Raw genomic sequence first — 27658 nt, forward strand, 5'->3', positions numbered from 1 at the left:
AACTCAGTGTTACTTAGACCAGTTCCTACTACACAGGATCCAGTTTTGGAGGGGGTCAAGGATAAGTACGTCAACTTTCTTCTCGATGCGTGGGACTGGACATAATTCGAAACTTAGTTCTAGCTATTTGGTTATTTTATTTCGGGTAGGTACTTGCGTTAATATGAAACTTTACCCTTTGTTTATTTATTCATGTTAATTATTTAGTCCATGCGGTTTTACGAGATTTTTTATTGACTAAAATTTCACTTTTAACCCTACTCGTGTTTCATTGCAAGGTTCAATAAATTATAGAAGCATTCATAATTGCACGGTAATGATTTTGGCTACGATGTGGTTATATTTTTGTTACAATGCGGTTAGTACAAAAAAACATAAAATTGAAACATTTTTGTCTTGAAACCCCTAAAATTAGATCCCGATAAGGATGTTAACTCTCGAGGACCTTGAAGATATTGATGTGGAGCAGGAAACTGTTCTTGACCGATACTATTCCAAGAAATATTACGTTGGTAAGTATTTTCGTGACTTTAGTGTTTTCGCAATATTTGTTGAAAGTTCACGGCTTGACGTTTTAACGCTAAATATGCCTTTGTCCCGTTTGTACGACTCATATAGGACGATTTCGGTTGTCAACAAGTCTGTCAGTCTTTCGGTATTTGCATGAGAATCTGTCGTTTTAGTTGGATTAGCTCGAGTGATTTAAAGCTCTAAATAATTTGCTGATGTGCATGTGGTAAGTATTATATATATTATATATATATGTGATAAATTTCTCAGCAATGTAGGGTTTGGCTAATCTTAATAAGCACGCCCCCGTTTTACCCAGCCATCTTGTCTCTCATCTCCTCACCTCATTTCAGATGCGGGCAAGGTTGAGGGAAATGATCAGATAGTGGCTCAACATCACAACGGGTATATTCAATAATATTTACTTTATTTAATAATATTCACCTTATACTGAATATCACAGAAAACTCTTTAAACTCTCAGATTTATGTCCTTTGTTTAAAACTATCGGCTATATGTTTAAAACAAGAAAGTAACAACCGGTTCGTTATTAAACAGGTTGTGCGTGGTTATGATACCTCCGACACAAAGTAACAACCGGTTCATTATTAAACAGGTTGTGCGTGGTTATGATACCTCCGACTCACCCAATCTGCTCAAAAACAGTGCAGAGTGTTGATTACAAGATTAGTGACACATGTGATCGGTCTGACATCGTTTTGTCCGGCAAAAAGAAACGGGGTAAAGACTTTCACTGTTTAACGATTTTAACTAATCTCCTTCTCTACAGGCGAAACTGTAACAATCTTGTGACTTGTGAGGGAGTTATCAACTTTATTATTTACATACCAGATTTTTAACGATTAATTAATGTAATTGTTTTTTCATCCAGGAGCTTCGTTTATGAATCCCCAATCTAAGATGTGTACTGTGGTGTGCACAGATGGTTCATCTTACGTTTTGCTATGTGGTGTTCGGGGTAAACTGTTAGAGGTGAACGAGGCCTTGAAGACTTCACCCCAGCTTCTATCCGAACGAGTAAGTGCCTGTAATTAGTTCTTTAATTTCTTGCTGACTTCGTGTCACCGGCTATTTGAAGAGTTTTAAGATTTTATCAGGTTTCGGTATGATAAAGTGTAGAACTCAGGAGCCAAAACTGAGATTTGTCAATTTTCAGTGTGATTCAGACGGGTACATTGCGATAATTCAACCGAAGAAAGAAGAGGAGAAGAATGCGCTGAGAGAACTTTTGTCCGAAGAGGATTTTGTAAAACATAAACAATCCAGGACTAATAACAAACATAAACTTAATGAGACTGAGGAATCTGATTCAAAGAGACTTTGTCAATCATAGCTGGATCGGGATATATTGGATTGTCAAATTATATACTTTGCCGGAGAAACCGCCAAATTATGAAGTTTTATGACGAGGCCACTATCGGTCACGGTTTAAAAGTTTATGTATTGTGACGCGCGGGACAATTTTATCAGCCTAAGCTTGCGGCTCTATTTGTAATTTCACGTGTTTCAGTTTCTACGTAGCGCGCAACAGAAAAAATGTTTCGGTTTACATATTATAGAAGCTTGTTAGTATAGAAGCTCCTTGCATGAACTATATGAACGTATCAGTGCGAGGGTCACACTGTCCTCTTTTTGTATTGCTTTTACAAATTATCACATGTTTCCAATGAATAATTTCAGTTCTCCCTTTACGCTATCAAGGATATTTTGTTTAATTAGCTACACCAGTCAATTGACTGCAGGCCAATATTGCTAGTATACAGTATACACCGTCACAATGCCAGCATTTGCTTTTCCTGCCAAGATGTGCTAAAATCTGTAGTTGAAACGGAGCACGTTGTGTACTTTGACTCCGTATAGTGCAATATTAGGTGGAATGTGTCCGTATTTGTTCCACTCGGTAACAGACCAACCTGCACGGCTGCACGGTGGCTTGTTATTTTGCAATCAGCCAATTTCCGATTGAATGGGTACCCGTATAGTCAGGTACAACTAATAAACCCTGTGATCTATACTCCAGAACACCGGCAATGTCCGTCGTTCATTCCATCTCGACATTTACTATCAGTTATTTATAGCCTATAATATGTTATATAGCCTATAATATGTTATATAGCCTATAATATGTTACATAGCCTATATAGCCTATAATATGTTATATAGCCTATATAGCCTATAATATGTTATATAGCCTATAATATGTTATATAGCCTATAATATTTTATATAGCCTATAATATATTATATAGCCTATAATATGTTATATAGCCTATAATATGTGAGTCTACGGCCCTTCAATTGTACCGGTGGCTCACGACTCAGCGACTCCTCTCTATAATTATCTCTAGTAACTTAGTAAAGTAATTATCATAACTGTAACGCAAGGAACTACACTCAGAGTAAACGTATTTTCTAAGTAAGCTGATAGCAGTGGGTACTCTGAAATATAGTTGAAATCTGCTGGTTCAGGTTTCAATGATGTAAACGCTGGTTAAGTGGGCCGTAAATTGTTTGAGTTGTCGTTACAAAACTATTCCTATGCTGTTGTTTTAAAACATTTTACCGTCCACATTGAGTATATATCCCATATATTATGCTAATTATAAATTATAATGGTTGTCCATCTTTCGTCTGCCCCACACCGTTAACACACTAGACCCTTCACAATGGCCTTCAGACGGAGGTAGGGTAGCTTTATCACTCGTTTATACACTCGTTTATACACTCGTCTAGTACGGAGTTACTTGTGTTCTGTTAAATCGCTTTATTTATGAATATTTTACTATCTAACAACGGCTTGATAAGTAGAGTAGGTTGCTAGTCCGCAGGTTGTGTGCTTTTTAAACACGATACGGATTCATGTGGGTTACTTACTGCTTTCATGTTATCTATAAAGTTGAACCAACGTATAATATCATTCAGTTCCGTGTGCCCACTGCAGAGCTAATTCTCAAACTGCTTTACCTATTTTCCTCTGAAGTAATCACAAGAGTCGAGCTGAATCTAGGTGATATTCATGGGCGGTCCTCTTAGCTTAAAAAGCATATAATTACTCTACACGTACAGTACAATTAGGTGGATGGCGTGACCTGCTTTATGGTCATTACATGGAATTGTGCAAATCATGGTGTGATCCTAATACCTCTATAGTGCGAATTATATGATTTGGATTATGAGTTGGGGCACAGTCTTACTGCTGAACTAGTATAGGTTATAGTATAGGTTCTAGGTGCGTTATCCTGCTCCTGCGCGGCGTATCCCGGTATCCTGCTCCAATTTTATGCTGCTCCGTATTAATACCACAGCTGAAGATAGAGAGCCTTCTATACTGACCCACTGCATGATGTTCAGGGTGACTTTGCACTCAATGCACTCAACACATTTTCTTTAATGTAAGTTGAGTGCATTAAGTAAGAGGTCTTTGAGACTTAAATGACATAATTCAATTCATCGACTGTTATAGTCTAAGTCTTAGAATATATGTTATACTGGGGGGATACCAATGGCATAAAATGGCATACGTTTTATGGCATAAATGGAAATTTTTATTGGCCAATTCTCCATTTATGCCATGAATTTAGGTCTTCATATTTGACTTTAAATTCGCAAATTATTATTAGTACTTGAATAAGAGACATGTTTCATGCTTTATAACGCTTGGAATGATCGTTAAAGATTCATATGACAAATAAAGAAACTAGAAATGTATTATATCAAAAATGGCATAAATGGCATACGTTTTATGGCATAAATGGAAATTTTTATTGGCCAATTCTCCATTGTGCCATTTATAAAGCAATGAAAGGCATTAGTTTGGTCAAATCAAACGGAACATATGCTATCAGACTTTCAACTGACTATGGCAGGGTTAAAACAGTTTTAACGCTAGCAACGATCCCCTTTTACATAGTTCCGCTAAAATGATAATTTAAGATTAAATATGTATACTGTATAGTGATAGGTAGATAAAGTAAAAAATGTAATAAAACGGTACTAAGTAAACGTAATCGACACGTCATAAAATGAACTGCCCCAAACTACAATTACTCCCGCGTAATTTCCCGCGTAATTCTAAGACTCCGATTTGCGCCGCCGCAAAGTTATTATAAAACTAAATTCAACACGTGCGACAAATATCTCGCAACATAAGAAAAGGATGCCATAGGTCAAGCTATGTCATTAATATATTTCCACACCCAATACCAAACTTATTCTTTAGCCCATGCCTCTTTACCACTGATAAGTATATTTTACTAAGACGATCCCGTCTAAAACCCAACTCAATTAAATCATCAGTAAACTTTAAAACCCTATCAGAAAAAGCAACAATGTTATTACAGATCCTAGAATATCTCACAACCTGTGAACAGTACGTGCCATATAATACACTACTAGCTTGATTACTCATCAAGGGTTGAAACTTGACCACTTTAAAACCAAACTTATCCCTTTTATCATAAACTCTACAAGAAAACTTCCCCTCGCTATTTATCGAAATATCAAGATCTAATACATTGGCGGCACTATCTACTTCATTTTCCTTATTAAGAGTAAGAGAGTCTGGATATATTAACTTAAAATATTCCTCTAAGTAACCATCAGAGTTAAGGGTAGTAATATCATCTATAAGTCTAAATGTATTATTTAACTTCTTTACAATATAGTATCTACTTTTATACGTACTGTCTAGGAAACTGTTCTCAAAATACCAAAGTGTTAAGTTAGCAATATATGGACCAGGGTTGATTCCAATAGGTACACCGATATGTTGCCGATATAAGATCTCTCCTACTTTAAAATAACAATTATCTAGTAGAAACTCAACACATTTAATCAACTTAACTTCATCAAAAGCCACAGTCCCATCTCTAAAGCTATTAACCCAAGCAGACCCTTTATCGTAAACAGCTATAAACTTCTTTTTACTATTCCTAAAGGCCAATTTAACAGTAAACTTGAGAGCATCCTTGATATCTTTATGGGCTAAATTCGTGTATAAAGTAGAAAAATCAAAAGTTTGGATGTTTCTCGCTAAGCTATTATCATTAATTTTATCTAAAGCTTCTAAAATCGGCTTATTATTCAAAATGACCCAATTCCTATTAACTCCTGTTACTTTAAACAACATGTTAGTATATCTGCAGATCTCTGAATAAACAGCCTTTAAGGCTAAAGAAATCTTTACTGCCAAGGGCTTAATACTACAATTAGCATAAGAAATAACATACCTAAACTTTAAAATTGGCTTATGAAATTTAGGACTCGAAAACATGTGAGGTAAAATATCAATATTAGAATCTACTTTTATCCCAACGTCTTCTATAAACTTGAAAATATCTCTGTTAATATCACGAACTTCATGCTCCCCACTAACATCATCAATACCCTCATTAGATTGACACTCTTGTATAATATCACTTAAATAATAATGTTTACAAATAATAGCGACGTTCTTAGTTGCTTTGTCCACCGGACATAAAACAAAATACTTTCTGATAAACGCTAATTCTTCACAAGCTTTATCATTACTAAACACAGATTTCCGTTTAAGCTGTTTAGGATATTTCATTTTAAGAGCTTCAGTATTCTTCTTAACAATATCACTAAATTCATTAAACCAACCATTTAAACATGCACTATCGATTTTCTCTTTCCTACTCCAAGGTTTTAAGATTTCTTTAACATTATCTATTACCGAATTACAATTCTTATCAAAATCTATCGTTTTAGGTTCTTTATAAGAAGGACCTTTCTCTAACAGACTTCTCAAGGCGTCGTGCTTTACAAAATTAACATCCCCAGTCACAACATGACCACAATCCTGATTTACGAAATCAGTAAACATATGACATTTGCATTCTAAAGGTTCAGTGTCTCCCTTAACAACGTTATTATAATTAAATAACTTCTTAGAAACATTATCAGTACCTTTATATACAACAGTAGGTTCTTTAATGTTACAAAAATTAACAAACGATTTCAAACTAGGAGATCTAAAAACTCTAGGTAAATTTAACATTTCAATACCCTTGTTCACAAAATCAATAGAACATAAAACTTTAGGCTTACGGACGCTCTTACTTTTATCAGTTCTCGAGTTAAAAGGTCTAATTTTATAAGTGAATAAGTCCATTATAATACAATGTATCTGAGATCTACTAGGGTCTAGGTTATCAATTTGAAAAACTTTATCTAAATAGCTCTCTTTAAGTTTAACGAGTGTAGACTTATTTAAAGGAAACAATAATTTACGTAATAAAATATTAACATCGCTGTGAAATGGTTCAACAACTAAACGTAATAATTCACCCAAAATATTGTCAATATCAAACTGAGATAAATCGCTTTGCTGTCTATCAGCCCAGGATCTCTTTCTAGAGCTATCTTTACAAGAAATAAATTTAGCATATTCACAATTATAACTATCTTTATTAGCTAAACTATCAATCCTATCATTAACCCCATAAGGAAATTGTGTTTTAAGTACTCTGATCCAACGATCTTCATGTCCTTTCCTAATTTTAGAAATATTTTCATCAATAACAAATTTAGTAGAATTAGGACGCTTAACACCAGTTCTCCCCTTACCTGTAAGTTTCTGAATAATTTGAACACTAAACGAATTACAATTAATAGATTCTAAAAAATGCTGTCTCAATCTAAAATTTCCCGAATTTCCAGTAGGATTCGTAGTCCCACGGTGTTGCGACATACGATCCTTAAGTTCTTGCACAGTCTCTCCTACATATTGAGAATTACAACATTTACAGCTCAAAAGATAAATAACATTAGTACTTTTACAATTAATAACTTTCTCTTCTCCAACATCAAACTCAAATATACAGTCAAATTTAGTCCCAGATACAGATGACCTAAAGTCCGTACAAAACACCATATCAGCACAGGTTTTACAGCGACGAGAGCAGCGAAGGAAGGACACATCCTGTGACTTAGAAGAAGCAGCAGCAGCAGTAGTAACCATAGACATCAAAACCATCAGAACCAAACCAAAAGACAGGAAGAGAAGCCAGACAACAATGAACCATCCAAATTAACAAACAAATACCAGTCTCCAGAGTTATCCCTTGGCCAGAGAAATCTCTTAAGCACAAGTTCCAACTCCGATGCTTATAAAGCAATGAAAGGCATTAGTTTGGTCAAATCAAACGGAACATATGCTATCAGACTTTCAACTGACTATGGCAGGGTTAAAACAGTTTTAACGCTAGCAACGATCCCCTTTTACATAGTTCCGCTAAAATGATACCATTGGTACCCCCCGTTATACTTAAACTTTAAATTTAATATAAAGCAATGAAAGGCATTAGTTTGGTCAAATCAAACGGAACATATGCTATCAGACTTTCAACTGACTATGGCAGGGTTAAAACAGTTTTAACGCTAGCAACGATCCCCTTTTACATAGTTCCGCTAAAATGATAATTTAAGATTAAATATGTATACTGTATAGTGATAGGTAGATAAAGTAAAAAAAAAAAAAAAAAAAAAGTAATAAAACGGTACTAAGTAAACGTAATCGACACGTCATAAAATGAACTGCCCCAAACTACAATTACTCCCGCGTAATTTCCCGCGTAATTCTAAGACTCCGATTTGCGCCGCCGCAAAGTTATTATAAAACTAAATTCAACACGTGCGACAAATATCTCGCAACATAAGAAAAGGATGCCATAGGTCAAGCTATGTCATTAATATATTTCCACACCCAATACCAAACTTATTCTTTAGCCCATGCCTCTTTACCACTGATAAGTATATTTTACTAAGACGATCCCGTCTAAAACCCAACTCAATTAAATCATCAGTAAACTTTAAAACCCTATCAGAAAAAGCAACAATGTTATTACAGATCCTAGAATATCTCACAACCTGTGAACAGTACGTGCCATATAATACACTACTAGCTTGATTACTCATCAAGGGTTGAAACTTGACCACTTTAAAACCAAACTTATCCCTTTTATCATAAACTCTACAAGAAAACTTCCCCTCGCTATTTATCGAAATATCAAGATCTAATACATTGGCGGCACTATCTACTTCATATTCCTTATTAAGAGTAAGAGAGTCTGGATATATTAACTTAAAATATTCCTCTAAGTAACCATCAGAGTTAAGGGTAGTAATATCATCTATAAGTCTAAATGTATTATTTAACTTCTTTACAATATAGTATCTACTTTTATACGTACTGTCTAGGAAACTGATCTCAAAATACCAAAGTGTTAAGTTAGCAATATATGGACCAGGGTTGATTCCAATAGGTACACCGATATGTTGCCGATATAAGATCTCTCCTACTTTAAAATAACAATTATCTAGTAGAAACTCAACACATTTAATCAACTTAACTTCATCAAAAGCCACAGTCCCATCTCTAAAGCTATTAACCCAAGCAGACCCTTTATCGTAAACAGCTATAAACTTCTTTTTACTATTCCTAAAGGCCAATTTAACAGTAAACTTGAGAGCATCCTTGATATCTTTATGGGCTAAATTCGTGTATAAAGTAGAAAAATCAAAAGTTTGGATGTTTCTCGCTAAGCTATTATCATTAATTTTATCTAAAGCTTCTAAAATCGGCTTATTATTCAAAATGACCCAATTCCTATTAACTCCTGTTACTTTAAACAACATGTTAGTATATCTGCAGATCTCTGAATAAACAGCCTTTAAGGCTAAAGAAATCTTTACTGCCAAGGGCTTAATACTACAATTAAATTTAATATAATGCAACGAGACATCTCCATATGCTTTTAAGTCCTAAGTTAGAGTGGGTTTGATGTTTGATAATTGAGACGTTCGACGAACAGTAGGTAGGCATTATTGGATTTGGAGCTCTTAACGGCTCCGATAATGCTATTGCGTACTACGACGTAGTACGTACGTGCGTAGTACGTAGAATTAATAAACAATAAAAATGGGAGCAGTAGTACTACGTGCCTCGTGATTATGTGCCATTAACAGTGTGGACTGTATTGTGATCAATATTATTATCTACTTTAATTTGACTCTCGTTTTATTAATGAGGACTATCGTCAGCAGCCTCCCGGTTTTCAGCCTGGCATCATCATCAGATGTAAACTAAAACAGTTTATCTACTTTTATTTTTCGAAAATTCGATAAAATTGTTCCCTGGTCAGTCTAACGATTTCAATATCGTATTTTCAGTATCGTTTTTACCAAAAGCTGGTCCCCAAACAGAATTAATCCTTCGATAAAATTTGACATAAAGTTGTTCAATATATTGGAGATCATTTTACCTAATATGAAATTTGGATCTATTTATAATGTTTTATTATAATTTATTTGGTTATTTATCAGCGTTAAATTTTGTTATTAATCTGTTACCTACCGCATAGTCTACAGAAATATACAATTATCTATCGTCACAAATCAAATTATTCACAAATTATCACTGGATCTCGATAGAGATTTGTATATTTGACACCCCTTCCCCCATAACATTAGCATGTCATTATTTAAAGTAATTTTTGTGTCATTATCTGTCTCGCCGTACGATAAGTATTGCTTGTGTTGGCAATCGCCACATCACCTGTAAAGTTGTGAACAAAGTTTCATTAACTTTAAGCACCGCCAACCTTGCATTGTGATCTGATATGATCAGTGTAAGTATTTTACTTACTTTAGGTTACTTTAGTTTACTGAGGCAACTCGTTAACAACTTGCGAATGTACCATATTTCTTAGACATCTTTCATAATTATAAAGGAGTATTACTATTATAAGATCCACCATGCTCAATGCTCATGCTCTGCAACTTATCTAGTTAAATTAACAGCAGCTCGACTTCCTTTCTTTCATTTTATCATAATTGATGACAATGATTTGTTTTTGATAATGATAACGCATCAGCTCTAAAGTGTGGAGTAACGTGGTTGATTTACTTCCCCACTAATATTGAATATAATAATATATTATATAATATAATAGAATATAAGTGAGGAAGTAATGATATACGTTAAATGAGATTTTGGGGCTAATGAAGCCTGCGTTACCATGACAACCGTAGTATAGGGTTAATGACCAAAAACTTGTATTGATATCCCACATCTGCTGCATTTCACCATTCACTAGAGATTAACATTTTCTTGCATATTCTGTTTAACTATTCATGTTGTGTGTATAATATCCAAATGAGGATTTTTGTTGCTTAAAGAATGTAAACAGGCCAGGTGTATTGGGAGTGTTCTTTCCTTTGTCTCTGTCAATACAGTGTCATTGCTAACCATGGCCTCACCGTTCATCCAGTTGTTTGTGTCCTGATTGTCTTCCCTCAAAATGCATATATCTTACAATTTAATCGTACTTTAAACTTCAAGTAAAGGTGTCTTTATCGGTCGATTGAATGGTTGGTTAAAAGATCAATTGAAAGACGATCAATAATTACCAAATTTTGTAAACCTTTTATAAAATGTATTTCTTCAGAAACACAGCACGACTGGGCTGTGTCGACTGTCGACCACACAAAAATTGACCACAGCAACTGGATATTTTGTTGAACTTTATTATTGATATGAGATCAACACATTAGAGCCCCTGGGGGTCGCAGTCTGACCCTTTCAGTCTGACCCTTTCAGACGTGTTAAGGCTTGTACTTGCTTCACCTTACTGCAGTCATAGTGACTGTATTCAGTTTAGATTTTATATTGACGTTCGCATTGTGAATGTCAATGTTGGGATAAAGGTTCAATAAGATATCCTGTGGGGAGCTTCACAATGTGCTGGGGTTATCTAATTAATACCTATGATTACTTGCACCATGACAGTTGGACTGGTTACGTTTATTACGCGTTAGCTCTTACCTTCGGCTAGAACTTCAAGCCGGATGAATCACAGGCAGAATAAGATGGTTTTTATGAGATCTTATTCAATAGGGGCTCAACAATAATTATATATAATAATTACTTTCCTTTGGTAGAGACCTATCTTTCGGCACAATTTTGTGGCTTCCTTTAACGTCTAGGACCATGGTAATCGCCAAATTGTAAAAATGTTCGAGAGCTCCAGCCCCTTTAGTCCCCACTCCCCACCTAGGCAGTAGAACCCACTTCGCCCTTCCGCAGTGGTCTCATCAGATCATGGCAACTACTTGGGTCTTGGTCTTCCGGGTGTAAAATATACACAATTACACTCAGTGTAGTGCAGATGCACCGACCACATTGTCACATTGTGCAAAGTTTGTTCAGCACACAATCGTGCAGTGCCCTGTCCTTACAGTACTCACCAGAAACTGACTTGGTTTGTGTCGTTGTTGAGACGTTGGCTCCACAAATTCTTTACATCTTTCAATTAATCAATGCATACTTTGGACATTTCAGATTTATTGGCAATTTGAATGAGCAATTTCATCCTTCGTTGTTTGGATCGAATTTATTGTTCCCTCGCTAGAGATGATGAGATAAACCCCTTGGCTTTAATGTGTTCTGTTTTGTTTACAGTTATGAGTTATTATCTACCCTGGTATAAGTATAGGTATAAATAATACGCCGAGTGAGAATCTGTGGTCGTGCTCCGCTAAGCACTCACTGAAATAAGGCGAACATTCCAACGGTGGAGTTAAAGAGACAAAATGAGTTATCCGATAGATTTATCACTTGTATTTGTAATGATGTATGCTGCTAGTCTAGCAGGAAGACCTCGGCCAATGAAACAGTAGGGGGTATTTACTAAGATTGATAGAAGATTGCATTGAACTTGTATAGAATACAGTTCTTTTAATAGATATGCATGAATATTGAATATCTCAGTGCAATGAAAATCGTGAAAATCACGCCACCCCAAACCTTGACCTTGTTTGATCTGTATTGTTTCATTATCTGCACTATGATTACTTTTATACGATAGAAAGTAACAGCAACTCGATCTTAATATCGAAATGAACAAAGCAAAAATTATCATAGGTGAAATGTTTGAAAGCGTTCCCCAATTCATTTCTGCTCATCAGTCATCACCATCGATCAAAAACTGTTTATGACTTTCTCGGGTAGAACTAGAAAGAAGACATTTTTCTTTGGAAGTGAGCCTGATCGCAGCTTCCAGTGGCTTCACTAGCGACACTTGATAGTACGTTCTGTTGACTCTCCACTTTGCTACAGAAATGCACGTGTTGTGAGCTGTGAGGACAGTACGTGTTGTGAGCTGTGAGGACAGTACGTGTTGTGAACTGTGAGGACAGTACGTGTTGTGAGCTGTGAGGACAGTACGTGTTGTGAGCTGTGAGGACAGTACGTGTTGTGAGCTGTGAGGACAGTACGTGTTGTGAGCTGTGAGGACAGCACGTGTTGTGAGCTGTGAGGACAGTACGTGTTGTGAGCTGTGAGGACAGTACGTGTTGTGAGCTGTGAGGACAGTACGTGTTGTGAGCTGTGAGGACAGTACGTGTTGTGAGCTGTGAGGACAGTACGTGTTGTGAGCTGTGAGGACAGTACGTGTTGTGAGCTGTGAGGACAGTACGTGTTGTGAGCTGTGAGGACAGTACGTGTTGTGAGCTGTGAGGACAGCACGTGTTGTGAGCTGTGAGGACAGTACGTGTTGTGAGCTGTGAGGACAGTACGTGTTGTGAGCTGTGAGGACAGTACGTGTTGTGAGCTGTGAGGACAGTACGTGTTGTGAGCTGTGAGGACAGTACGTGTTGTGAGCTGTGAGGACAGTACGTGTTGTGAGCTGTGAGGACAGTACGTGTTGTGAGCTGTGAGGACAGTACGTGTTGTGAGCTGTGAGGACAGTACGTGTTGTGAGCTGTGAGGACAGTACGTGTTGTGAGCTGTGAGGACAGTACGTGTTGTGAGCTGTGAGGACAGTACGTGTTGTGAGCTGTGAGGACAGTACGTGTTGTGAGCTGTGAGGACAGTACGTGTTGTGAGCTGTGAGGACAGTACGTGTTGTGAGCTGTGAGGACAGTACGTGTTGTGAGCTGTGAGGACAGTACGTGTTGTGAGCTGTGAGGACAGTACGTGTTGTGAGCTGTGAGGACAGTACGTGTTGTGAGCTGTGAGGACAGTACGTGTTGTGAGCTGTGAGGACAGTACGTGTTGTGAGCTGTGAGGACAGTACGTGTTGTGAGCTGTGAGGACAGTACGTGTTGTGAGCTGTGAGGACAGTACGTGTTGTGAGCTGTGAGGACAGTACGTGTTGTGAGCTGTGAGGACAGTACGTGTTGTGAGCTGTGAGGACAGTACGTGTTGTGAGCTGTGAGGACAGTACGTGTTGTGAGCTGTGAGGACAGTACGTGTTGTGAGCTGTGAGGACAGTACGTGTTGTGAGCTGTGAGGACAGTACGTGTTGTGAGCTGTGAGGACAGTACGTGTTGTGAGCTGTGAGGACAGTACGTGTTGTGAGCTGTGAGGACAGTACGTGTTGTGAGCTGTGAGGACAGTACGTGTTGTGAGCTGTGAGGACAGTACGTGTTGTGAGCTGTGAGGACAGTACGTGTTGTGAGCTGTGAGGACAGTACGTGTTGTGAGCTGTGAGGACAGTACGTGTTGTGAGCTGTGAGGACAGTACGTGTTGTGAGCTGTGAGGACAGTACGTGTTGTGAGCTGTGAGGACAGTACGTGTTGTGAGCTGTGAGGACAGTACGTGTTGTGAGCTGTGAGGACAGTACGTGTTGTGAGCTGTGAGGACAGTACGTGTTGTGAGCTGTGAGGACAGTACGTGTTGTGAGCTGTGAGGACAGTACGTGTTGTGAGCTGTGAGGACAGTACGTGTTGTGAGCTGTGAGGACAGTACGTGTTGTGAGCTGTGAGGACAGTACGTGTTGTGAGCTGTGAGGACAGTACGTGTTGTGAGCTGTGAGGACAGTACGTGTTGTGAGCTGTGAGGACAGTACGTGTTGTGAGCTGTGAGGACAGTACGTGTTGTGAGCTGTGAGGACAGTACGTGTTGTGAGCTGTGAGGACAGTACGTGTTGTGAGCTGTGAGGACAGTACGTGTTGTGAGCTGTGAGGACAGTACGTGTTGTGAGCTGTGAGGACAGTACGTGTTGTGAGCTGTGAGGACAGTACGTGTTGTGAGCTGTGAGGACAGTACGTGTTGTGAGCTGTGAGGACAGTACGTGTTGTGAGCTGTGAGGACAGTACGTGTTGTGAGCTGTGAGGACAGTACGTGTTGTGAGCTGTGAGGACAGTACGTGTTGTGAGCTGTGAGGACAGTACGTGTTGTGAGCTGTGAGGACAGTACGTGTTGTGAGCTGTGAGGACAGTACGTGTTGTGAGCTGTGAGGACAGTACGTGTTGTGAGCTGTGAGGACAGTACGTGTTGTGAGCTGTGAGGACAGTACGTGTTGTGAGCTGTGAGGACAGTACGTGTTGTGAGCTGTGAGGACAGTACGTGTTGTGAGCTGTGAGGACAGTACGTGTTGTGAGCTGTGAGGACAGTACGTGTTGTGAGCTGTGAGGACAGTACGTGTTGTGAGCTGTGAGGACAGTACGTGTTGTGAGCTGTGAGGACAGTACGTGTTGTGAGCTGTGAGGACAGTACGTGTTGTGAGCTGTGAGGACAGTACGTGTTGTGAGCTGTGAGGACAGTACGTGTTGTGAGCTGTGAGGACAGTACGTGTTGTGAGCTGTGAGGACAGTACGTGTTGTGAGCTGTGAGGACAGCACGTGTTGTGAGCTGTGAGGGACCAGTACGTGTTGTGAGCTGTGAGGACAGCACGTGTTGTGAGCTGTGAGGACAGTACGTGTTGTGAGCTGTGAGGTGTGAGCTGTGAGGACAGTACGTGTTGTGAGCTGTGAGGACAGTACGTGTTGTGAGCTGTGAGGACAGTACGTGTTGTGAGCTGTGAGGACAGTACGTGTTGTGAGCTGTGAGGACAGTACGTGTTGTGAGCTGTGAGGACAGTACGTGTTGTGAGCTGTGAGGACAGTACGTGTTGTGAGCTGTGAGGACAGTACGTGTTGTGAGCTGTGAGGACAGTACGTGTTGTGAGCTGTGAGGACAGTACGTGTTGTGAGCTGTGAGGACAGTACGTGTTGTGAGCTGTGAGGACAGTACGTGTTGTGAGCTGTGAGGACAGTACGTGTTGTGAGCTGTGAGGACAGTACGTGTTGTGAGCTGTGAGGACAGTATGAGGAGAAGCACCGAATGAACATTCCTCTCGTGAACTATTTTTTTGTTTCTTTTTTCTAGCCCACGAATGAGCCACTACACAATTCTAATAGATATCAGTAATCAGTATGATGAATCACAGATATGTGCTTCCATTGAAAGTTGGAATATTAGAGAAACAAATGGAGGGGGCAATACTGCCGTTTTGTGACTAAGTCATGCTTAAAAGCTACGCAAAAATCCAAGGTTTTTAAGCACTAATTTGACACATTTATGACATCTTGTGGCATTTATTAAGCGGTTTCAAAAGGGGGTTTCTGAGGGCCATTGAATGGTTTTTGAGGGTTTCTGATGTTTTTCAGGGATAATTCTTGACCCAAAAAGATGTGGGTTTAAAAGAATTCAGAATTTCAAAAATGGTCTTTAAGCACATTTGTCAGAAACGGCAGAATACCTCAAAACACAAATGTAAGTTTGTCAATGGCAGCTGACGATTCAAGTTTTGTACAAATTTGTTTGCAACGATTAGGAATACTTCTGATCCAGGGATATTTTAGATTTTAGATTTTGACCTTACAAATACAATATTTAAATTAAGCTGTATCACTGTATCTGGTAAAATCAGGCGTATAATTTAAGCTTATTAGTGCTACAATTCAACAAGAGCAATTTAATGAGCTAACAGGTTAATTGCTACCAATTTTGTCAGGTTTATTAATTCTGTCTGTTAAAGTGTAATGGTCCTTGTTCTTTCTCGCCACTCGCGAATTCAATTCCAGGAATTTAATTCGTAATTTGGCCTTATAAAGCTTCAAGTTGATATCATTCCATAATCCATATTTTAAACGCGTGATATTGACAGTTTGCTGATTTTAAGCGAACTGTAATGATCAACAATCTCAGCTTAATATGTTCGGGTTGATAACGTAAAGCAGAGCAGGAGTAACTACATTACTTGATAAAGCTCACCACATTGCTAAATCAGTTCTCCTAGTGGAAACGGAAAATGTTTGCAGCAGCTGTGCTCTTCTCTTTGCCTTTTGTTGTTGCCTCTAAAATCGGAAGTTTCTGCGACCAGAACACTACGGTAGGCATGGGCACATATTAGGTGCGATGGGTGCGGGGTCGCACAATTTACCGTTTTCCGCACACTTCCGCATAATTTATTGTTTTCCGCACATTTCCGCACATTTTGTAATTATCTGCATATTTCCGCATAATCTAGCATTTTCCGCGTAATTTCGCATAATTTTGTAATTTTCGCGTTAAGATTTTCGAGTGTAAAAACCAAAATATGTTAAAAGTCGGGCCCTTTTATAGTGACTCAGGCCCTTTCGGGACCCTGACCCAGGCCCTTTCGGGACCGTGACCCAGGCCCTTTTGGAACTCATACCTAGGCCACGTGACCCAGTTACCACGTGACTCAGGACCTTTCGGGACCCTGACCCAGGCCCTTTCGGGACCCTGACCCAGGCCCTTTCGGGACCGTGACTCAGGCCCTTTTGGAACTCATACTTAGGCCACGTGACCCGGTTACCACGTGACCGAGGCCCTTTCGGGACCGTGACCCAGGCCCTTTCGGGACCGTTACCCAGGGCCTTTCGGGACCCTGACCCAGGCCCTTTCGGGACCGTGACCCAGGCCGTTATGGAACCCTCGTCGTTACCGTACTTCGATTATAGTGTATCAGTTATCATTCGTAACTTCACCACATCATCTGATTACTCTATATCATTATCACATCACAACGTCATGGACCGTTTCCTAAAGAAACGAACAGGTACAGACAGTGACCCATCATCAAACTCACCACACAAGAAACAGAAGATACCTGCATGGGATCTGATCGACTCTATCAAGAGGTGTCTTCAAATAACTGTCTCCTGATCTCTACCAGATCAAGTCACTGTTCTCAGATAACTGAATCTCAATATTAGGTTCAATAATGGTCTTAGTAAAGAACTACACCCTCAGTAACACATAAACAGACCTATTTTTGATAAGAGCGGCGGTTATACGTTTAGAATTTCCAAAGTCCTTGAGAAAATGCAAAAGAAAACCGCACAATTCCCGCACAAATTTCGAAAAAATCGCCGCACATTTGCCGCATAATTGGTAAAAATTTACCGCACCTTACCGCACATTTTACCTTTATAGTCGGGTGCGGTACCGCATAATTTCGATTTTTTTACCGCACCTAATATGTGCCTCTGACGGTAGGTGATGACTTTGTCAACTACCGTCATTATTCTTGACATATCCCGAACCGTACATTATTTTGTTTTCTGGTGTCCATTTTTAAACGATTTCATTATAGTATCTACCACTGTTATAAGTGACCAAATTTCAAACAAGCGTGGTTTTAAGAAATTGAGAGGCATTTTCTACATCTTCCAGTATTTTACTAAGCTACCAGGAGCAATGAACCGTAAAGTAACATCTGTCTTCCCTTTCGACAGTGTGAGAGTATATTCGAGACATGTTCAGAGAGTACACACACCGAGAAACATGGTAATATGTTCGGGTACTGTAAAGAGGTTAACCTCTTCGACCAGTGGTGGCTCCTTCTTGCTACTTGTGTAGGTAAGTACTAGTAGGTGTATCTATTGGGGGGGGGGGGTCATGAGTATATTTTCCTTCTTCATCGAAGATTTGATCACGAAGGGTGTCCTCAAGGGTGCTCTTTTGTTAACTTTGCCCTGAAATCACTGTACTCATCCCACAGTGGTGACGGTGGTAATGACGATTATGACTCGACGGTGTACCTGACCTGAATAGCGAACAGCTACCTCGACTACAGACTGACAAACAGAGGGCATCACACAGCATAATCCTCTCAGTCTGATGATTTGACACTGATGCAATTAATTTGACCGATACTTGCCCTACTATGTAAACATATCAAACTAACAGACTCACAGATAGACTTAACAAGCTGATTATATTGATAAGACTTCTTTTCCCAGTTTTGGTGACGATAATATCATCAGTCACTCACTGCTGGTGTATCAGAGAGATTATCAAAGGATAGCACTCCGGACCCTAACAACAAATCACAGCAGACCTAGTAACAGTAACAGTAACCCCTCCAGCTGACTAATTACTACATCATACCTTCTGCCATCACCATCCTGTTCCTGAAGATATCAGGAACACAGGAACACAGATGTATCATAAAAGAGTATAATCACAATATGGACCGAACTTAGACATTCTAAAGGTCTTAGAATATTGAGACTATCAAATTTGGTTTATATTTAACAGTATTTTGTAGATCAGAACAGTCAAAGAACCGTGCGTCCTTCAGTTAGTTGGAAACAGCTGTCACTGTACGGGTCCAGCACCGGTTTAGTCGCGAAATTAAATGTTCCAATCAGATTAAATCTGAACTTTTCACACCTCAAAATTTACTACAATCTCTTGGCTATTAAAGAATTAAAACAGTTCGTGATTTCCAGTCTACTTGACACGATGTTCCTACTGCTGATCACTGCGACATGGGGCGTGGCCCTGGGCCAGGAATACTACCCTGCTGGAAACCCCAACCGAGAGTTCTACGTGATAGCTCACATGGTGAACAACGAGAATATTGCAACATGGGCCATGAGATCTGGAGCTAATGCTCTTGAGATAGACATACAGTTTAACCAACTCACGGGACAAGTAACGGACGTTCACCACGGTATCCCGTGTGATTGTACCTGTTACCTCAACATGTTCGGAGGATCTGTTTGTGACTTTGAGGGGGTTTGCACTGGCCACACTCCCCACCAGAGGGTGTTCCAGGCTATAATGGACGACGATTATCTGCACAACCTTGCTCTGATCTACATTGACAGTAAGATAGTACCTTTAACCCAGAGTGTACAGGCTCTAGCAGGCGTGGAAGTAGTGGAGATGCTGGAAAGAGAGCTGTTCAGCAAAGGTTACCGTGGCAAGGTGCTCATTGGGGTTGGATCTGATATCTACTTGAAAACTACAGCAGAAAGAGCCTCCAGATCAGCCTGGACCCATCTCATCTACTTGACATACGACATGTTCGACACCACCCTGGGTGCCCTGAAGACCATGATAGAGCTGCCGTACCCCAACAAGATATTCTCCATCGGTCTGACAGCTTGTTCCCCCACTCAGTACTACTGGGACACAACAATAGCTGCTGTTAACAAGGCTAAAGGTCTCCTCTCTGACGTTGTAGCATGGACAGTGGACAGTGAGGCCAGTTGGGAGGAGTACTACATTGCAGGGGCCAGAGGAATGATCACCAACTTTGTTCACAACATGTTGGACTGGGTAGCTAGAAAGGGCCTGACACTTACTCGACCTGTACTTCAACTTGGAGCAGATTCTTTGAACCCACTGCCGGATATAAACAAGATTATCGCAGAGCAGGAGATGGTAACAGATATAGGATGGTGCGACTGTGTGTACTCAGCTGGGGGCTGCAGTATCTACACACCGGCCCCAGCTTACAGTGCCTGCAGGTGTTTGTACGATGCAGCCTGGCAGTGCTCTGGTCAGGTTGTAGGATGTGACCAGTCCGACCATCCTCTCTGTGTCAAACCGGACAAGAGTGTCCTGTCCTGTGCGCAGGGTGGAGGTGACTGTGGGGGCTACATCAACACTGAACTAACGTGTGACTGTCAATACAGCCTCGGAGGCTGCACAGTCTACGATCCTGCTCCACCAGGCTATGCCTGCCAGTGCTCTTACGACAAGTTCTGGATGTGTTCCGGAACCCTGACCCCTTGTCGGGACCCACACTCTGAGTCCTGTTCCTCCCCGGATACCTCTATCTTCTCCTGCCTGCAGGGTAAGGGTGATTGTGGTGGTTACACCGACTACACGTGTGAGTGTAGTTACGGAAGTGGAGGATGTACCATCACCAAACCCTCTCCACCGGGCACTGCCTGTAGATGTGACTACAAGGGAGCATGGACCTGTTCAGGTACAATAGTTACCTGTAAAAACGACGAGGCGGTGGACTGTGTGAGCCCGAGTACTAGTATTGGGAGTTGTGTCCAAGGAGGAGGGGAGTGCGGAGCTTACCCGGAGAAATGCAAATGTGGAGTTAAAAACGAGGGCGGTTGTTTCATCACCTCCCCGGCTCCAGCCTACACTGCTTGTAGCTGCGCATACAGCTCCTTCCCTTACTTCAGTTGTACTGGTTACGTGGCCCCTTGTGGAGTGTACCACTCTGCTACATGTGCCGAACCCGACACAACTGTAGACTCCTGTCTTCAGGGAGGAGGAAACTGTGTGGGCTATAAAGAACATGTGGATGTTTTCTAAAAATTCTTATATTTTTTACAGTAAGACTCTACTCTTTTGATTACAAATAATTTCTGAGAACAGGTGTTTCAATATTGTACGACAATTATCTCATCTACAATAAGATTAAAAACTTAATATAAAGATATACTCGAAAACTTGTTAACTTTAATAGGGACATAAGTAAAATAAATATAACATCCTAAAATCTTCTATTAATGCAGCAATGAAGACCGCATATAGAGTATAAACTATAGAATTCGGACACTGTATCCATTTAATTCCTTTCAAAGCTTCAGAGTTCGGCCTACCGCCTAGTTCATTGGTAGCATTCGGCAGTCGAGTAGATATTAGTACAAAAATTTAACTAACTCTTCAAGTGACTTGATTTAACAAAACGTAAAAAATCGTACAAGAATAGAATTAGAAATCATTGTTCAATAATTTATCTACAAGTTTACAAAAACCTCGGATTAGCCTTTTGCCCATGAACAATTTGATGTCATATGAATCAAAGCTACGTATAAATACGTTCATAATCGAAGGCCTTAATTTAACGTACGATACATTCATCTCTGTGTGATATTTTCAAAAGAAGCGTTTTCTGCGACGGTCCTCATTCTTTTTCTGCCAAACAACAATGCTAATACCGACGACTGAAAGTATTACCACTAGTCCTATGAAAATATACAGAATTGTCCAGAGTACAGAGGATGACCCCTTCTCTTTTTTCTTTGGATGAACGTGCGCTGAAATGATGAATTACGTTTAAAACCCACGTGGCGTAAAATTTGTTGATGATTTAAACGAAATTTGACGACTGTATCGTAAACAGAACTCTGAAGCTTACAAAATAAAGTTAAACAGTTCCATGTAAATCTTTCGGCTAGAGTAAACAAACTTATCAATAATAAATCAGAAGTTTTTCAAACACTCTTTTAAAAAATAAATGACAGATCAAGTGACGTTCATCAGACGTGTGCCCATAAGTTAGAATGTTAAGTGATAAGTCCCTTGAGTGCAAGTAACATACAAAATGTCCCTCAATAAAAACGTTTCTTATTTCTCCCGATAATGTATTTGTTATAATAATGATATCCAACACCCCCTAAAATCAGGAGCAATACAAGTCCAAAACATATGTAAAATATTGTTTTCACTCTACGACTAAATAGTGGCTGGATGTCTTCGACATGGGCTGAAAGTTGGATCGTGTTACGAATAATTGAATTAAGTGCAATAGATACGGCAACAAAGCTGAGGAATGAGGATGTATGACTTGGCATCGTCCGCACATTTATCAGTGTAATTAGGCACACACAAATTTAAATTTTCACAAAGAATTTGCACACTGAAACAATAATTATGAACTTACGTCGGTCAGGTTCCCCTTCAGCGGAAGGAACCAATTTGAGTGCTTCCTGAAAGGGATTAATCGTTATATTTTGAAACATTGACATCTCTTATTATCTATAAAATATATGAGTTCCTCCTTTACAGACTAAAGACTTCGATATGATCAATGTACTTTGACACGTCAGGGATGAAAGTGCACCAATTCAGCCGTTTAAAATTTGGTCTGGTCTACGTGCAATCGAAGTGCAACTAGTCTAGTTGTACGTACGTACGTACATACATTTTACTGCGCGCGCATGCAAATATGCGCGTTTTTTGCGCTTGTCTTCATAACCTCAAGTTTACGCGGATTACAGAAACTTCACAAAAATGACAGGTGGCAATGACGCGCTCACGCAGTAACTAATCAGAACGAAGAACACCAAATGCGAAACGTTCACTCTATGCTAAACAAACAAACTCCACCAACCTCAACATTGAAAGTTTGCCCGGGGAGCAGGTCAACCTCGTACAGCTTCAACATTTTCACGTCGTGACTATCTGCCAAGTCCCCGGTGCTGGCACTCAAACCTAGATGGTATCCCACTGGAAGTATCACGTTCTTCTCTTCAAAACATTTGGTCCACTTGTTCTTTCCTCGTACGTCAGTGTGTACCTAAATTTACTCAGGGTTATAGTTAGAAAATAGAGTTTAACGGCATTAATACCGAGTGTAGTGTAGTATGTGATGTAAATAAACTTGTTTAAAGAACTTACTATGTTTTAAAACATCTCAGTTATTCAGAAATCGCAGTTTAATAAGTAAACAACCGCAACATTGTAACTAATAATAGTGCACTGCCCAATAGGTCGAACAATTAGTTTGCAGTTAATTGTTGCAGTTTCCTTGGTATAGCTTTACTGCAACACAGTGCAATGTAAACACTGTTATATTATGCGGGTAAATGGTTAGTAAACAGCAACATATTATGCGACCAGCCTGACTCATAGTTTTTGCTACAAGCCGCATAATGTATAATGGTGTAGCTAATTTAATGAAAGCAACACTGCGAAAAAAGGGAAACTTTACAGACCCTGGAAACAGGGATATCTTTGAATTCACTTGTAGCTAAGACTCTCAATAGAATGGTGCTTAATAGGATCCAGCCAGCTATAGAAGGGGTACTTAGGGACACTCAGAATGGTTTTCGGGAAGGACGGTCTACCATTAATCATTTCATGGCACTCAGGAGGATTCTAGAGGGGGCTAGACAGAGAAATCTAACGGCAGCTATGGTGTTTGTTGATTTTAAGAAGGCCTTTGACTCACTTCACCGGGAAATTTTGATGCAGATGCTAAAGGCCTATGGAATACCGGACAGTATTGTGGATATCATTAATTTACTCTATGTCAACACGAAGGGCAAAATCATAAAGTCATAACACCAGATCTGGGGAAACTGAGCAATTTGATATTTTAGCAGGGGTTCTACATTCTACAAGGGGATACGTCAGCACCATACTTGTTCATTATAGCCCTAGACTATTGCATGAGACAAGCCTTAAGCAAGCACCCTGAAATAGGATTTACCATTAAGCCTTATAGGAGTAGGAAAGTCAAGGCGGAGAAGATATCGGACACTGGTTTTTCGGATGACATTACTCTAATAGCGGATACTGTAAAGGAGGCAGAGACGCTGGTGCAAGATGTAAAATGGTTGCTGCTACAGTGGGACTTAAAATGAATGAAGGGAAAACCAAATTCATTACTCAGAACATCGAGAATCCTGATACCATCAAGTCCCTGGGTAACAGCACAATAGAGCACGTGGAAGACTTCACTTACCTGGGTTCTAAAATCAGAGACAGTGAGAGTGATAAAGGGGTTAGGAAAGGAAGAGCATGGGAGCATGCCACACGCTCAAAAACCTTTGGAATTCTAAGCTTAGGAAGTCTATCAAGATCAGAATGTTTACAGCACTAGTCGAGTCGGTGCTTTTGTACGGTTCCGAGACTTGGACTATGACGAAAAGGCTAGAGAAGATGGTTGATGGTTGCTATACGCGAATGTTAAGAATGGCCCTTAACATCAATCAATATCGAGACCATGTCAGCAACCACTGCCTTCCCAAAGTCAGCTCCAAGATAACCCAACGAAGGCTCAGACTTGCAGGTCATGCTCATCGACATCCGGAGCTGACACTGAACAAACTGATCCTCTGGAAGCCGAGTCATGGGCATACTAACAGGGGGCGACCTTACTTAACATTACTAGATAACCTAAAAGCAGATACTGGGCTGAAGTCAGTAGATGAGATAGCTAGACTGATGGAGGACAGAAAGCTGTGGATAACTGTTATCAATGGATCTCGGGAACACTACCCGCCTTAACTCAAGTCAATAAGTCATACTACACGTGATGCCCATATAAGGAGTGTATACTACACGTGATGCCCATATAAGGAGTGTATACTACACGTGATGCCCATATAAGGAGTGTATATAAGTCAACACTGCGACTCTGATCAGGATTTTCAAAGAAAAGCTAGATAATTATAACAACAAAGGACTCGACTGTTACGTAGCTGCCTCAATTAAAAGTTACACAAAATATTAAAAATATCATTTTAAAGTTTGAGGGAGAAAGCATGGCGCTTACGAGGGAGTGGCCGAAACCTCAAAAAACCAACAAAAGTTTTTATCATAACTCACAGTTAAGACGTTGTTGATATATTTGATACTGGCAAAAGTGTCGTGCTTCTGTCCTCTAAAACTGCTCTGACACCCAGCTAACTCGTTGTGTGTACCTGATAGATACAATTTAGAGTTTAGAGTATCTTTACCGTGGTTATTTTAACTAAACCATGGTTATTTTAACTATACCATGGTTATTTTAACTATACCGTGGTTATTTTAACTATACCGTGGTTATTTTAACTATAACCATGGTTATTTTAACTATACCATGGTTATTTTAACTATACCGTGGTTATTTTAACTATACCGTGGTTATTTTAACTATACCGTGGTTATTTTAACTATACCATGGTTATTTCAACTATACCGTGGTTATTTTAACTATACCGTGGTTATTTTAACTATACCGTGGTTATTTTAAGGACTCGCCAGTAAAAAAGCTGACAAAAAGAGACGATCAATAAGGATGGGGACTGTATCAATAATACAGACGTTAAACTGTTGAAGAAGGGAGGTTACCTTACAAGACTTTTTTGTGGCGGACCAATTTGCGACGACCGAAATTTTGGCGGTCCGAAAATATGGCGAAATTGAACAAAAACCGTCACATTTCGGACGTCACAGAAAATAAGGGTATTTTTCATCATTTTGTTTTCTGACACAAAGGAAATTCAAAATTTTCTAAAAATCGGTAAAATCATGTTGAAACAAAATGAAACTTATAAATCGATTTCTTCATCTTCCTCTATACTTAAGGGGTCCGGCTCGACTCTTTCAGTTTCTCGCTGTTCTCCAGTGTACTCCAAGGAGTAAGATTCTCGGATAAGCGTATTACTTGACATTAAATTCATCATGGAATATTGTGTTTATTTGTCCCACCATCATATCACTAACTTTTCAAGAACAAAATGAATCGATGAAGCCACAATTATTGGAATGAGCTAAAAATAATGCGACGGATTCTATTACGACGACCGAAATTTTGGCGGTCCGAAAATATGGCGAAATTTCGGGAAAACCGTCGCATTTCGTACGTTATAAATATGTCTTGTAAGGTAAGTAGGTGGTAATCCTGCGCGGTTGATCGCTTATTTCGAGACGTAATACCGCTTAAAAATTGAAGTCAAGTTCGCCTAAATCAACCCGTAGCCAATTATACATCTTTCATGCAATTAGTTCAGAATAAAGTTTATAAGAATGGAAATACTTTGAGCTTTACTAATGGAAAGTTTCACAATGTTAACTAGAGTCTACATCATCCATTTAAACAACAAAAGGATGCTACATATCACAGAATGACTTGATTTTCCGTTAAAAGTAGCCATTAGCAATGTTTATTTTGTGTTGGAAGTAATTTATTTATAAGCTCTCTGTGTAACACTTTTTTTGATTCAATGCCGTTTTAAAATCACGATATTCCAACAATGCAAGTTTTCCCAGAATTATGGCCGTGTGTTCTGATCTCATCATCGTTAGAACTATACAATAATACCAAAAATTTGTAAATCCGAGAAATAAAATAATTATTGATTATCACTTAGGTTAAGGACATATCTATAGTAGTAAATATTTAAATATTTGGTAATTATGTTGAGTAACTGAGTATTTATCATCACTATCATGGCTCAGTTACAACCAAGGTAGACCACGCAGTCTGGTTTCAGGTATGTTTAAGTCAGATTGTTAGTTTAATTTATAAAAATATTAGAGGAGTCGGTAGCTCCGTTAATGACGAGTAATTTGTTATCTTTTTTGAAGTCTAGTTTAAAAGTTAGATTTTACCATCATTGTCATGGTCGTATTTCTGTGTGCCGTTGTGAACCACAGCTGAGATGTAAGGGTGCCCGTGCTGAAACATTAAAAATGCATGATAAGAATTCGGGCAAAGTGTATACCAACTTTATATTACATTATCTCATTAACATTATATGTACATGTTAAAGATTATAAAAGTAATGTAATTAAAACTCAGTATAGGAATTACTTTTCAACTGATGAGGTAATCTCAACAGCAAAATAAACTATCTTTAAAAGCTTTAATAAGAATCAAACATACCGAATGTTCGCCATTGTGATTGCTGTAGGTGTCAAAAAATATTGCCAGACCGTTAAAACCATTCTTAGCACCAAACACATCCCCTGAAATGTTAACACGTTACTGGGAGGGTGTACAAGATACTAGTGTAAGGAACTAGTAACAGTGTGAGTATGTGTACACTGTACTAGTGTAAGGAACTAGTAACAGTGTGAGTATGTGTACACTGTACTAGTGTAAGGAACTAGTAACAGTGTGAGTATGTGTACACTGTACTAGTGTAAGGAACTAGTAACAGTGTGAGTATGTGTACACTGTACTAGTGTAAGGAACTAGTAACAGTGTGAGTATGATTATGTGTACTATGTACTACGTGCTATAATAAGTGTATGGTAGTGACACCTACATACCAGAGTGAACGTGGAACCGCACAGAAAATTGTGCTCATTCAAATAAACTTATTACTTTAGTTGAGGGTGTGCACATCTGAAAATTGTGCTCATTCAAATAAACTAATTACTTTAGTTGAGGGTGTGCACATCTGAAAATTATGCTCATTCAAATAAACTTATTACTTTAGTTGAGGGTGTGCACATCTGAATAATGTGCACAACTAAATAGCATGTCTTCTTTTCTTGTTAAAATTATCTCCAAATTTAATTACCAAACTAATTAAAATTAGTATATCAGTACCAGTA

At 39.2% G+C, this 27658-nt stretch overlaps 4 protein-coding genes across 5 annotated transcripts in view; 2 read left to right on the top strand and 2 right to left on the bottom strand.

The window, feature by feature from the left end:
• LOC134824793 (tyrosine-protein phosphatase non-receptor type 4-like) overlaps positions 1–27658 on the bottom strand; it is a 118860-nt gene that overhangs the window by 65556 nt on the left and 25646 nt on the right. The window lies entirely within an intron of this gene.
• LOC134820451 (protein Abitram-like) lies at positions 428–2090 on the top strand. Its single transcript, XM_063830838.1, has 5 exons — positions 428–512; positions 864–915; positions 1127–1251; positions 1403–1548; positions 1688–2090. The coding sequence occupies exons 1-5, from the start codon at positions 428–430 to the stop codon at positions 1862–1864; spliced, it is 585 nt and encodes a 194-aa protein (XP_063686908.1). The 3' UTR covers positions 1865–2090.
• On the top strand, positions 16524–20968 carry LOC134824811 (uncharacterized). Its single transcript, XM_063836790.1, has 3 exons — positions 16524–16709; positions 18082–18205; positions 18589–20968. The coding sequence occupies exon 3, from the start codon at positions 19094–19096 to the stop codon at positions 20912–20914; it is 1821 nt and encodes a 606-aa protein (XP_063692860.1). The 5' UTR covers positions 16524–16709; positions 18082–18205; positions 18589–19093; the 3' UTR covers positions 20915–20968.
• Positions 21044–27658, bottom strand: part of LOC134824879 (vesicular integral-membrane protein VIP36-like) — a 32252-nt gene continuing 25637 nt past the window's right edge. The window contains exons 5-10 of one of the 2 annotated variants that reach the window (XM_063836862.1): positions 26982–27064; positions 26708–26774; positions 24941–25035; positions 22719–22904; positions 22269–22314; positions 21044–21642 (exon numbers count right to left, since the gene is read on the bottom strand). In XM_063836862.1, the coding sequence (XP_063692932.1) occupies positions 21482–21642; positions 22269–22314; positions 22719–22904; positions 24941–25035; positions 26708–26774; positions 26982–27064 (638 nt within the window). In that variant the 3' untranslated portion in view covers positions 21044–21481. Of the gene's footprint in view, positions 22092–22268; positions 22315–22718; positions 22905–24940; positions 25036–26707; positions 26775–26981; positions 27065–27658 lie in introns of both variants that reach the window. The other variant, XM_063836870.1, reaches the window with a different exon arrangement.

This window comes from Bolinopsis microptera, chromosome 1, assembly GCF_026151205.1.
Source record: "Bolinopsis microptera isolate Bmic1 chromosome 1, MBARI_Bmic_1.0, whole genome shotgun sequence".
NCBI classification, from domain to species: Eukaryota; Metazoa; Ctenophora; class Tentaculata; order Lobata; family Bolinopsidae; genus Bolinopsis; species Bolinopsis microptera.

What these genes read in the sequence shown, in the direction of transcription:
- LOC134820451 (XM_063830838.1), top strand. Translation starts at nt 428, where the DNA reads ATGTTAACTCTCGAGGACCTTGAAGATATTGATGTGGAGCAGGAAACT. An exon ending in TTCCAAGAAATATTACGTTG is followed by an intron (nt 513 to 863) that starts GTAAGTATTTTC and finishes ACCTCATTTCAG; the next exon opens with ATGCGGGCAAGGTTGAGGGA. An exon ending in GTGGCTCAACATCACAACGG is followed by an intron (nt 916 to 1,126) that starts GTATATTCAATA and finishes ATTATTAAACAG; the next exon opens with GTTGTGCGTGGTTATGATAC.
- LOC134824811 (XM_063836790.1), top strand. Translation starts at nt 19,094, where the DNA reads ATGTTCCTACTGCTGATCACTGCGACATGGGGCGTGGCCCTGGGCCAG.